Source organism: Lotus japonicus, chromosome 1 (assembly GCF_012489685.1).
Source record: "Lotus japonicus ecotype B-129 chromosome 1, LjGifu_v1.2".
Classification (NCBI taxonomy): Eukaryota; Viridiplantae; Streptophyta; class Magnoliopsida; order Fabales; family Fabaceae; genus Lotus; species Lotus japonicus.
The window spans coordinates 12,059,478-12,072,971 of NC_080041.1; the positions used below are offsets into that span (position 1 = coordinate 12,059,478).

The 13,494-nt window shown below is 35.9% G+C and overlaps 2 protein-coding genes across 2 annotated transcripts; one reads left to right on the forward strand and one right to left on the reverse strand.

The window, feature by feature from the left end:
• Positions 1–3,990, forward strand: LOC130733650 (rop guanine nucleotide exchange factor 7-like). Its single transcript, XM_057585878.1, has 7 exons — positions 1–704; positions 1,053–1,169; positions 1,327–1,481; positions 1,727–1,801; positions 1,905–2,195; positions 2,649–3,005; positions 3,251–3,990. Exons 1-7 carry the CDS (start codon positions 389–391, stop codon positions 3,728–3,730), a joined length of 1,791 nt encoding a protein of 596 aa, XP_057441861.1. The 5' UTR covers positions 1–388; the 3' UTR covers positions 3,731–3,990.
• An 824-nt stretch (positions 3,991–4,814) lies between these two features.
• On the reverse strand, positions 4,815–10,969 carry LOC130733651 (uncharacterized). The gene is made up of 6 exons (XM_057585880.1): positions 10,520–10,969; positions 7,525–7,582; positions 7,134–7,303; positions 5,527–5,602; positions 5,340–5,404; positions 4,815–5,196 (listed from the first exon to the last, which is right to left on the reverse strand). Exons 1-5 carry the CDS (start codon positions 10,658–10,660, stop codon positions 5,388–5,390), a joined length of 462 nt encoding a protein of 153 aa, XP_057441863.1. The 5' UTR covers positions 10,661–10,969; the 3' UTR covers positions 4,815–5,196; positions 5,340–5,387.
• Between the last annotated feature and the right edge of the window lie 2,525 nt (positions 10,970–13,494).

A 13,494-nucleotide genomic window follows, 5' to 3' on the forward strand; every position in this document is an offset into this window, starting at 1 on the left:
AAATTTGAGTTACACTGAGAGCGAAAGCTAAGAGAGACGTTGAGGCATGGCATGTGGCAGTTGACACTCACACTCTCTTTTTGTATTTGATTTTGAAAAACTTAGCAGAATCTCCAACAACCTTTTCTGAAAAAGCCATGATGTTCTTCTTCATGCCCTCACCTTTTCCATGATCTTGTGTCCACAGCAACCTCAACGGTCCTTTCATGTACGAGAATCTATAAGACCTTGTTCCTCATAGTGTTTTTCAAACTCCTTGTAGCTATGGTGGTAGCTTTTGAGTGAGAGTGAGTCATTTTGAGTGTTTGTTACTTTGTTTTGCTGCTTCTCTGTTTTCCTTTCTGGGTTTCAAAGGAAAAGCTCTGTTGGTGAGGGAAAGTTGTTAAACATGGAAAGTTTGAGCAACAAGGGTGAAAATATGCAGAAGAAGAGAGATGGGTATCGTTCACCTCGTTCTGCTGCTAAGGGAGCTAAGGTGGTTAACAAGTCCTTCACTGGTTCCAGTGGTGGGTCGTGCTCCTCTGTTTCAACTGAAGAACCTAAAGCGGCTAAAGGGTCTTCTCCTTCTCCTGCTCCTTCTCCTCTTGGTTGGCCTATTCGGAAGGCTGCGGTTTCCAAACGTGGGAAATCAGATGAGAAAGAAAATGAACCTGTTTCTCACTTGGAAGATGCTAAAATTACCAGTGTCAGTTCAAAAATGTCTGGTAAGATTTTTGTTAATGGCTTCCCATTTTGCTCTGTTTAGCACTAGAGAATGGATGGTGAGTTGGGGACACAACAATGTTGGAAATATTTGAATGCTTATAGCATGTTTGGACCAATTTCTCTTTCTCAAGATTCAATTCTATCAGCTAGAAGCCACTCAAATAAGCTTCTCAGAATTGATTTTGACTTCAGAATCAATTGTAGTAAGATTTTCAAATATGCTCTAGTAGGTTTTGAATTTTGGTGCTACTATTTTGTATTTTGAATATTGACCCCCTTTTAGTCAGTTTAGTTAATAATGTTTTTATTTGGCTGTTGTTTAATTACTGGGAAAATTGTTGGATCAGGGGTTGGTATGATGAAGGAAAGGTTTGCAAAATTGCTGCTTGGTGAAGATATGTCAGGATCTGGAAAAGGAGTTTGCACTGCTTTGGCCATCTCAAATGCCATCACTAATCTGTGTGGTATGGTTTCTTTGTAACAGTGACATAGGCTCATGTTGTGTTTGAGAAAATGTTACACTTTCTGCATTGGCAAATGCTTAAACTTTTCTGTTCTGGATTGAATATTAACGTTGTTGTAATAATTGATTCAATTTGGATTATTAATGCAAACATGTAGCAACTGTATTTGGACAATTATGGAGACTAGAACCTCTCCCTTGTGAAAAGAAAGCGATGTGGCGGCGAGAGATGGAGTGGCTGGTTTGTGTTAGTGATCACATTGTTGAGTTGATGCCTTCTTGGCAAACATTCCCAGATGGAAGTAAGCTAGAGGTATAATTGCATTGAGTTCTCATCTTTGACTTCATTTTTCTTTTAACCAATGGATTATCATTAGGCTCTTCCCTCTTTACACTGTTTCTAATCAACAGTGGTATTAGAATTGTGATGTTTCTATTAGTATGTTTGCATCTTAGAATCAATTCTGACACCAGAAGCTTCTTCTCAGAATTGATTTTAACTTTAGAATCAATTGTAGAAAGATTTACAAACATACAATAACATGGTGTGTTCTGCAGGTAATGACTTGCAGGCCAAGGTCAGATCTTTTCATCAATCTGCCAGCTCTGCAGAAACTTGACAACATGCTTCTTGTAAGTATTGCATCTCATTCTTTCATGGTATACTAGTAACTGGTTGTTGGTAAGTAAATGATAAACAATTCTGATTCTGAGGCTTTCATGTACATTATCACAGGACATTTTAGATAGTTACAAAGCTAAGGAGTTTTGGTATGTTGACCAAGGAATTGTATCCCAAGATGCAGATGGATCAGCTTCTTTTCGCAAAAGAATTCAGCGAGAAGAGGAGAAGTGGTGGCTCCCCGTGCCTCGGGTTCCCCCTGCCGGTCTCAGTGACAACTCAAGAAAGCAGTTGAATCACACAAGAGAATGTGCAAGCCAAATACTGAAAGCAGCCATGAGTATCAATGGCAATGCTTTAGCTGAAATGGAAGTTCCTGAGTCATATCTGGAAGCCCTTCCTAAGGTCTGATTTCCAACATGAACAGAATTTGATATCTTTGTCTGATTAATACAACTAGGCAAAAAAGTAAATGTGATTGATCAAATTCACTACAAATTTAGTAAGGAAACACTCATAGACTCTTAACTTTGCTTCATCATTAACTCAAGGAGCAAAAAGTATTTTATTAGAGCTAAGGTGGTTAAGACTCATAGACTCTTAACTTTCCACAACTGATTCTTAAACCAAAAATAATTAGGGGGAGAAGCTTCCGTGTGTCAGAATTGATTTTGAGGAAATAGAAACTAGTCCAAACTCCAAACATGCTAAAAATCTCTCATAATCTCTTTTTCTAGTCCTGCAGAGTTTCCAACCACACACTTCATACAGACTTATATGACATTGTTTTCAAATTTATATTTGGGTATTTCACAAAGAGTTCATTCAAGATACATGATACATTATCTGAACTTTCAGAATGGAAGAACTTGCTTGGGGGATTTTATTTACCGTTACATCACATCAGAGCAATTCTCTTCGGAATGCCTGCTTGATTGCTTAGACCTCTCCTCTGAGCATGTTGCACTAGAGATTGCTAACCGTGTTGAAGCTTCAATTCATGTATGGCGTCGAAGAGGTCACTCTAGACCCCCACCGAATCCTAGCCGTTCAACTACAAAGTCATCTTGGGAAATTGTCAAGGACTTCATGGCTGATGGAGACAAGAGAGAGTTGCTGGCAGAAAGAGCTGAAAATATTCTACTTTCATTGAAGCAGCGATTCCCGGGATTAACTCAAACTACCTTGGATACCAGCAAAATCCAGTGCAACAAGGTTACATTTCCCTTCTCTTTCTTTTTAATTGCAATTTTTCTCTCTTTCTATCACATTCATTGTATATCACATCCTTTACTTCTCTCTTTTCTCTTTCTCACTCTGGATATCTGTCAAGTGTCTGCATTATACGAATGCCTACAAATAATTTTACTTGCATGATTGTAATCTTTCAATCACATTATCTAATTGTAATCTTTCTTTCAAAAGCCTTTATATTGACACATTTCATTTCAAACATTCAGGATGTTGGAAAAGCCATCCTAGAGGGCTATTCAAGAGTTCTGGAGAGCATGGCATTTAACATTGTAGCTCGTATAGATGATTTGCTATATGTGGATGACTTGACAAAACATTCAGATAGGTTTCCATTGGTGCCACCGACAGTTAATGTGGTTTCTCAGCAGAAGCTTTCGCGTTCAATGGCAGTGTCTGTCTCAGGCACTCCGCACAAAGCATTATCACCTGTGCCTCTAATTAGTCCGGCAAGGGGAGATAGAGAGAGAACTCCTTTCCTCAACATCAACAATAACAACATCATCAAACCTCAACGTCGTGGCTTTGGCGTGCGAAGAGCGTTGTCAAATTATCTTGGAGGAGAGACCAAAGCAACAAAGATGTTTAGCAATGCAACTGAAGTTAATGGTACAAACCCAAATTGCAATAAAACAGAACAGCCAGAATGTCAGAAGGAATCGCATGACATGAGGAGCAAGACAAAATAATGGTTGTATAGGAAACAAGTTTATTAACCTGCAGAAACTTTTGTTAACATGTATGGCTCCCTTTCATTGTATCATTTACAACTAGTATCTATTGTTAGTTGAAAAGAAGAAAACAATATCTGTTGTTAGTTGAAATAGGAATTCATAGTTCATTGAGGTTATTACATTCTCTTACTGAAATATGTAATGGTCCAATTCATAGGACCAAATGTATCAATTAGAAGATTGTATTCAGATTAAAATTATGCTGTTAGAGTTCATGATTTTCTTTATCTGCTACTTATTCTTTTAAGTGTGTTCTTCATTTTGTTTGGTAACCAAAATATTAGGGTGAGTTAGGAGAGATGAAGCCGTAAATAACAAATTGATAACTAACAACTAGCTACCTAACAGATTAACTAACTAATAAACTGATAACTAACAACTAGCTACCTAACAGATTTAACTACCTCATTATGGATGGATTCACATCTTAGACAGCAAATTTGGAAAATAGACAGAGCTATGGTTAGAATATCAACAAGTTGATGATGAGTCTGAACATGAATGCTCATATCTTCATTATGGTTAGTGAGCAGGAGTTGGTTGTGGAATCATTTTTTGGTTGGACATGTTGTCGTACTCATTACTTTGATAGTAAGACTTTTCTTGACTAGGTCATGATTTTCAGCTCTCACAAGAAGGGGATTTTTCACATTAAAAACTTGATGTGTTTTTATGCAATTTAGTCATTTGTCTGGTTTCAGGATAATTCTTATGCTCTTCACGTGAAAAAAGTGAATTTAGTATGGGATATTCTATTGCCTCCTTACAATGTGCTTGTCATTTTCCAGGAATATCAACAATAGATTATGGATAAGCGGCCAAGATCGGCTGGGATGACGAGTCCAACTTAAAGACACACTTCACCTTTTAAGGCTCGGGGTCTTGGGGGCTTAAGCACCCAAATGATAAACGATCGAGTTCAATTTCCTCAATAGGTTGGCCACATTCTAGCTTTGTGAATTAAGTCTTTATTGATATAATGTGACCGAGTATAACTTTAGCCTAGATATTGTTCGATCACTTTTGCAAAGATGATTAATTAATAAAGGAAAGTCATTTACAAGCATTAATTACATAAGAATACACACACATGCATGAGCACACTCAAAAGAAAGCAAGAAGTATTATTATCACTAGTCATAGCAATAACCTAAACTACAGGAGGGATGCTTGCCCCAAATTACAGAGAGTACATATGTATAGAAGAGGATCACATCATTGATATAAAACAGAAGTCTTAAACTTAAAGGTTGGTTATCCAAATATAAAAGTTTTCATAAATTATACAAAGCACAAAAAAGTTTTGGCTCCATGCAACTGTTGCGGTTTGACTGGCTGGTTGACTCCATGTACTACACTCGCAGGATACATATTTTACCTTAACTTATTTATTTCCAAAGAAGCAGCATGAGCTTTTCGTCCTGCAAAAGTAATGTCAACAAATCCATGTTTATGAGCTGAGCTACATTAATTAATAATGAATCAATTATATATATATATATATATATATATATATATATATATGTGCTTTTAATTACAGGGGATGATGGGGAGGAATAGATACCTGTCCGTGGGATGCTGAGTTTTTTTTAACATATATGGTGTGGTGATGTCAATAATAAAGGGAACCTGCATAAATCGAAAATAGTATTATTGATGCACTAATTAAACAGTGAGTAAATTATGTTTACTGATATTTATAACTTAATTAGTTGATTTTTTTTTTTAATTCCTTTAGCTACTATACGTACCTTCCCACCAGTTCCCTCTTGAAGCGCTGCTTGAGTCATTACCATTGGGATCACCATCTTCCGTATCTTTCTTGAACTGCAATTAGAGGTGAAAAATTATCAGAGTATTACAATTTACTACTTGTGGTTTCTTAAATTATATATTTTCCCATGATTATGAAGTCAAAGTTGTATGTTGAAACTAAGAGTCCCAATCGGTTTTTTGTTGTTGTCAAACACACTGGATATGTTCCCGTAGGATAACTCAAGTGGTAGGAGTAGGGGACATATGGGTTGGGTAGGGGGAAGTCAAGGGATCGATTCCAGACGGATGCAATTTATTTTTCCGATGGAAAAAAAAAACACACTGGATATTTTAAAAGGGACACCAAAGGTGTACAAGATTTGATGTTCTGTTTTTTTGTTGGTAAATTGATTTTTTTTTTTGGTCAATGTGTTGATTGAGGGTTCTAACTTCTGAGTCTAATTGGGCCTTCAGTCAATTGGGCCATACCACATTCACAGCTAGCTCAACACGCTCCCAAACATATAGAACATTTTTAGGCTAGATGGTAAAAGTAATATATAAGAAAATTGAGTGGCAAAAGATACACATAAAGTTATTCTTTAACACTTTTACACATTTGTCAACAAAAAAAAACACTTTTACACACACACACAAATATATATATATATATACACACACTACAAGACACGAGATTGTGTGATGCGGATCCATGCTCAAACTCCATGAATTTTGAAGCTAGTGTTGGAGCTAGCACCTTGCATCCTCAAGAACAAGTAGAACAAGGTCGAAATTGTGAAAGCTAGAAGATGATGATGGTGATGCCACAATCAGCCATAGGAGGAGGGGAATGGTAAGTCATATGGTGAAGAAGAGGCACAAGGAAGGATCCTTGATAATCTTGAAAGGAGTTTTTCTAAGGAAAGAACTTGGAAAAGACACACTCCTCACTAAAATGCCTTCTGCATTCAAAATGAACCAAAGTTCTTTAAAATACAAAGGAAGACTCCTAATATAGGCCAGAGGGTTGTGCAAGTGCTCATGGGTTAGGCCCATGTTAGCCCAAACCAAGTTATGACTCACTAATGGATCCTATATAAGTCCAAATCCTATTGGACTGACAAAAAATCCCTAAGCCCAATCCGAACTCTATGTAGGCCCAATATAAAAGTCCAAACTTAAACATAGAGGAGCCAAATAAAAACAAGTCCAAATCGAAATACAAACAAAACCTTTAATCCTATAATGGCCAATACAAGCCCCAAATAAGAAAATACAAACAAAAACATAATACTAGAATACTAGCCTATATTGAAATCATGTTTTGAACAATGATTTCAATAGATCTTCTAGGACCATTCCTTTCTTTGTCAAGCATATATCACTGTGATACATGTATTATAAAACCAATGTTGTTTGGCGGACATTTAGTAATTGGTGGCGATTTTTGCAGTGCAGTCATTGGCGTAATATCAATGCACAAATCATTATCATATTTCATATAGTATACCCAAAAGAAACATTAGTTTATGTTTATGAACTTTTCTTGTGCTAAACAATTAAGGACCATATATAAAAAAGGATGAGGATTAATGGCACTCACAACATGCTGGTGGGGTTGGGTGGTTCTGGGGGAATAATTTTCTTGACCACCATAGTAGATAGAAGAGCTGAAGTAGCTAGGCTGAGCCTCCACCATCTCATTCTGATAATTCTTGTTACAGATTATGCGACTGTTGCTTTCACCTTTATTAGTATTGCTTCTGTGAGTTCCTGAAACCAATCCAAAAGAGTTCCATTAATTACCAAAATTATAAATCCAGACATTAATTCTAAGTGATCATTTAAAGCCACATATACATATGCTCCCAGTTTGTAGACAAGATTTTAGATATATTCTGAATTAAAGAGGTAGTTGTATAGATGCATTAGTTCCATACTTCCATGTAATCCAAATAATTAATATCATTATGCAGAGGAGATTCTGATCGAACCTGGTGCACTGAAGTTTCTGCTGCCCACTACTTGTGTTCTTGATTCTCTTCTCCCAACCTTTATTACAAGTTCAAAAAGAGTAAAAGCTTGAGTACATGTAATATGTTTATACAATATACATACAAAAATAGAACTAGAAAATATGAGTAAGGGATGAAAGAGTTGCAAAGAGAAGTCCGACATAGGCAGGCTGTTGATTGATTGACTTTGAAATAAACAAACAGTAGAAGATTAATTTTTTATGCTATTATTTAGGAAAATAACAGTCTTATTGACTGATAAGATAGAGTTGTTTCAGCTTCTATTTTTTAGGCTTTCATCTAGTAATTGTTATGTTTTTGAATTTGAATTTTATGTTGGTGATTCTGCTGTATAAAACCAGTTGCTATGCTGCTGAATAAATATGCTTTATGCTCCCAATTCTCTGCTATCGTTCTTCTCTTCTACCATACTATATTTTTTAAATAACCAACAAATTGGTATCAGAGCCATGGTAGGATTATTCGGCAGCGGAAGTATTTCATAATCCTCTTCCACGGCTTCCCACAGATCTAAAGCATCTAGGTAGGAATGCTTCAAACGGTGTTCTTCTTTGTAAAGCTTTTGTTGGCAGCCTGTTTTGCAAAAATACAGCAGTATTTGCAGCTTCTGCCCAGAATTTCTTTGGTAGCCCTTTGTCATGAAGTAAGCATCTAGCCATCTCCATAATTGTCCTATTCTTTCTTTCTACAACACCATTCTGCTGGGGGGAGTAAGGTGTTGTCAGCTGGTGTTCTATGCCTGCATCTTCACAAAACTTGTTAAATTTTCCTGAGGTATATTCAGATCCATTATCAGATCTGATCATCTGCAATTTGCACTTGCTCTGAGTTTCAACCCAGGCTTTGAACTTCCAAAAGATGTCAGCAACTTCAGATTTAAGCTTCATAAAATAAATCCAGCACATGGGAGTTGATGGACAAACCAAATCATAAGAAAGCCATTGGAGTCAAGTGGGTTTATAGAACCAAGCTTAATCCTGATGGTTCTGTGAACAAGCATAAGGCAAGACTTGTTGTCAAGGGTTATGCCCAAATGTTTGGGGTGGATTTCTCTGAAACATTTGCCCCAGTTGCAAGGTTGGATACAATAAGGCTGCTGCTTGCACTTGCTGCACAAAATGATTGGATTGTACACTAATTGGATGTCAAATCAGCCTTTTTGAATGGATACTTGGAGGAAGAAATTTTTGTTGAACAACCAGAAGGATTTGTTCTTCAAGGACAAGAAGATAAGGTTTATCGATTAAAGAAGGCATTGTATGGCTTAAAACAAGCACCAAGGTCTTGGTACAGCAGAATTGATACACATTTAGAAAGCTTAGGCTTCGTGAAAAGTCTAAGTGAGTCTACCTTATATGTTAAAAAGGTGGATGAAGATATACTTGTGTTATCTCTATATGTTGATGATCTATTTGTTACAGGAAGTAGCAAGAAGATGATTGACAAGTTTAAAAAAGAAATGGAAGATGTCTTTGAAATGACCGATCTTGGAAAGATGACATTCTTTCTTGGTATGCAAGTGCAGCAAAAGCAACATGAAATATTTGTGTGTCAGGTAAAGTATGCAAAGGAAGTCCTCAAGAAGTTCAACATGGAAGAGTGCCATCCAACAGCTACTCCAATGAATCAAAAGGAGAAGTTTTGCAAAGAAGATGGAGCTGAAAAGATTGATGAAAAGCTGTACAGAAGCTTAATAGGATGCTTGATGTATTTAACAAGTATCAGGCCAGATATCATGCATTCAGTGAGTTTGCTATCAAGGTACATGCATTGTCCAAGTGAAATTCATTTTCAAGCAGCAAAAAGAGTTCTTAGATATGTTAGAGGAACCACTGATTATGGAATAAGATACAGGCAAGTAAAAAGCTTCAACTTTCATGGTTATTCTGATAGTGATTGGGCAGGATGTGTTGATGACATGAGAAGCACCTCTGGTTATTGTTTTACTCTTGGTTCTGGAGTTTTTTCATGGTGTTCTAAAAAGCAAGAAATTATAGCTCAGTCTACAGCGGAAGCCGAGTATGTAGCTGCTGCTGCTCCTGTGAATCAAACTATTTGGATTAGGAAAATCATGGCAGATTTGCATATGGAACAACATGGTAGCACTCAGATTTTGGTGGACAATCAGGCTGCAATTGCAATATCCAATGATCCAGTGTTTCATGGAAAAACAAAGCACTTCAAGATAAAGCTTTATTTTCTAAGAGAGGTTCAAAGGGAAGGAGAAGTGAAGCTAATCTACTGCAAGACAGAAAATCAAGTAGCTGATATCCTAACCAAGGCACTTCCGAAATCCAGATTTGAGTTCTTGAGGCAAAAGCTTGGAGTTTGCAGTTCCAAAGTCAAGGAGGAGTGTTGATTGATTGACTTTGAAATAAACAAACAGCAGAAGATTAATTTTTTATGCTATTATTTAGGAAAATAACAGTCTTATTGACTGATAAGATAGAGCTGTTTCAGCTTCTATTTTTTAGGCTTTCATCTAGTAGTTGTTATGTTTTTGAATTTGAATTTTATGTTGGTGATTCTGCTGTATAAAACCAGTTGCTATGCTGCTGAATAAATATGCTTTATGCTCCCAATTCTCTGCTATCGTTCTTCTCTTCTACCATACTATATTTTTTAAATAACCAACACAGGCAGTATACAATTGACCATTTACATGTTATTTGGTTTCAAAACCATATACAGGTTATGAGTGTCTTAACGTATTTTTGGCCCGAGCACCCTCCCCACCTATCCCAATATTTTGGGCCGGCACTTTTAAATACAACTCGAAGTGTAACACACATTCAACAAAATTAACAATGACTGTGCTGAAAGATAAACAAAATTAAGCAGCTTTTTAAATTTCATAGTTAGTTGTGACTATGATGAAAGAGAAGTTGACTCAAACATGCATATTACGATTTAAGAGTAACAATAGAAATTTGAGAAGGTGATATATACATACAGGTGGTGGTGGCGAAAACATGGAGCCAAAGAGGCTGGCGGAGGAAGATGAAGTAGTCGAGGAGTCCTTGGGACCAAAAAGATGATCAAAATTCATGGTTGATGAAGAAGAATCCCCTGCTTGTTTTTTCTTGGTATCCATATATATGTATGTTTATAGAGTTGTTATACCAAATAAGCTTAGATGATATTGTCAACCAACAAAGAAAACTAGTACTATGTGGATGAGTATTCCCTTATTAAGACTAGAGAGAGAGTCAGAGACAAAAAAGGAAGGGTCGGATAAAATTCGAAGCCAAACAAAGCAGATAGAATAAGGGGAAGGAAAAGATACAGAGATGATGAGCTAGCAGATGTATAGGAAAGGCAAAGGGAGCTGTTCTATTTATAAGCCCAAAAATAAACATTTAGATATGCATTCACACTCACTCTCTTCAATCTCATTTCACACATTTTCTTTTCATATTTTTTTTTATTACATTATATCTATCATATCTCTGAGACTCTCAATACTCTCTTTTCTATTCCTATCTTTTTCTAAGTGTATGATTGAATTGAGATGTGCAGTGATTATTTTCCAAAATTAAATGTCCATGTGCTCTCATTCCATTTCATCCATTTATGCGGAGAATTTTCTACACAGGTCATTGTTCTTTCTTTCTTTCTTTTTTTTTTTTCGTTTTTTTTTTAAACTTTATAATATTTATACTATTGTATCTCATTTTCACATACTTCTTCTTTCTATTTTGTTTTTCTATCACATTAATCATTATATTTCTCTACTTTCTTTTCTCTTTTATATCTCTTCATCTCTTTATGTCCGGGTAGAAATTGGGTGTAAAGAGATAATTTTCTCTTTTTTTAAAAGACCATATGGGTCTTTTTATTCAGATTAGAGTTTGATATATTCAAACTCTTCTTTCTTTTTATTTTCATTTTCACAGTCTTTCTCTTATTATATCTTGTTCTCTTCCTATCATATCACCAACTCTCTATTGGTGTGAATGGAATGAGTGTAAAGTGTAAACCAATCTTTTTTTATAAGCGTCAATCTTTGATCTCCAGTTTAATATATTAAAATTAAAATTTAATATTCTATATATTATCTTTAACAAGTAAAATCACACCAGTACAACACTTTTTAGAGTCGTTTAATTGATTGAATATTATGGTCAAGTAGTGTTATTGATTACCTTTAAGATTGATAATTATATTTATAATTTATTACAATTTTAACTAGCAAACTGCACCAACTTCGGCCAACCACCACAGCGGTAGTTGCAGGGTTCCAACCGGTGGTCATGTTCTGAGCCCCACGTACCCCTTCCCTCCTCTCTTCCATTCTCACATCTCTTCCACCAGAACCCTCAACAGGTCCTCAAACTCCACCACCACTAGTTTTTCCACCGCTTGCATCTCCACCACTACCCTCATGCGATGTTTTGATTTCGATTTCAGAGAGATTGAGGGTTCAAAGTAAATCGAGTCCTAGTCAGCGATATCTTCACTCATCATCTTCGTCTCAACCTCCTATATCTTTTTTCGACTCTCTAGACTGGTAAAAAACGATGGCCAAGTGGTGGCTCTGTGGTGGTATAGTGAACGAGATTGAGGACATGAAGCACGAAGTTGAATCTTGTGCTATGAATTTTTGAGCAAACATGTTAGATTTAAGAGGAATTAATTTTTCAGCTTATCTTTAGGAACTTTGTATCCCTGTTTAGTTGCTAATACTACTTCTCTCACTACTTCATCCATCACATTTACAGCCGACAAGAAAGTTAATTAGAAGGACAGGTCAAATTATTTGTGGGCCAAATTAAATTATTGCCATATCCTGATATCCATGATATATACTGCAAATTGATATTAGATTCTAGATATTAAATAGTTGGGCAAATTGCTATTAGATTCCTAGAAATACTAAAAATTTACCAAACATATTTATAAAATATACGCAGGATTAACATTCTCAATAATCATATTCTTTGAAATGTTATCCCCACGAATGTAATTGCAAACCTTGAAACAAACCCCTTCATAACATCTTAAAAAAAGTTCTGGAATTTAATTTTTTTTTTTGGTCGATTGGAATTTAAATTTAAAAATAGCTAAGATACTGAAATAACACAGAAGCCCAAGACAAACACTTATAATGAATTGGTCCAGCCAAGCTGGCCTCTTGGAGATACGTTTGGGCTTTAAGGGGTTCCAGGCCAGTTTCTGAATTTGGGCTTCTACCAATTACCTAATGTGACCGTAAACATACTAAAAAAGGTTAAAGGTCATATTAGTCCTTGTTTTTGTATCGAATTTTGAATTTAGTCCCTCTCAAGAAAAAACTAAGCAATAACTCCCTGACCTTTTTCCAATTTTAGCATTAGTCCCCGCTGGAAGGCGGAGCTCTAGCAATACTCATTAAATTACGTTCACCTTGTACTCAACTAGCATCAAAACATACACTAATATGTGGTGTATTTCCAATACAATTTCGTCATTATTGTGACCTGTGTCATTTCTACGCAAGTATGCACTTACAATAAAATAAAATTAAAGGAAAAACAATGATATACTTATATTTACAGGTCTGGTAATAATGAGTAGAACACTTCCATGAGAAGGGTTGTTCCTTTAAAAACAGCATGTGAGGAATATGATTCTGTCTATAGGATAAGTTTTTTATCCAAAAGCAGAGAAGCTTGGTAAAATGTGATTTTATTCACCACTTTTGATAAATAAATAAATAAAAATCGCTTTGCCTTTGTATTTGGTTGGTGAACAAGTCTGTTCAAAGTTCAAACATGTTAAGATCGTGTATTCAGCACTCAGAAGCAGAAGATAGTGTTTACTCTCCCCGACCAACTTTGTCTTTCAGTGTATATTAATTAAGTACTGAAAGTTTGACTCTAAAAATGTTTTGTTTCGCAATTTGCACAGAATTCAATACACATCTCCTCATAAAGTTAGATTTGTAAC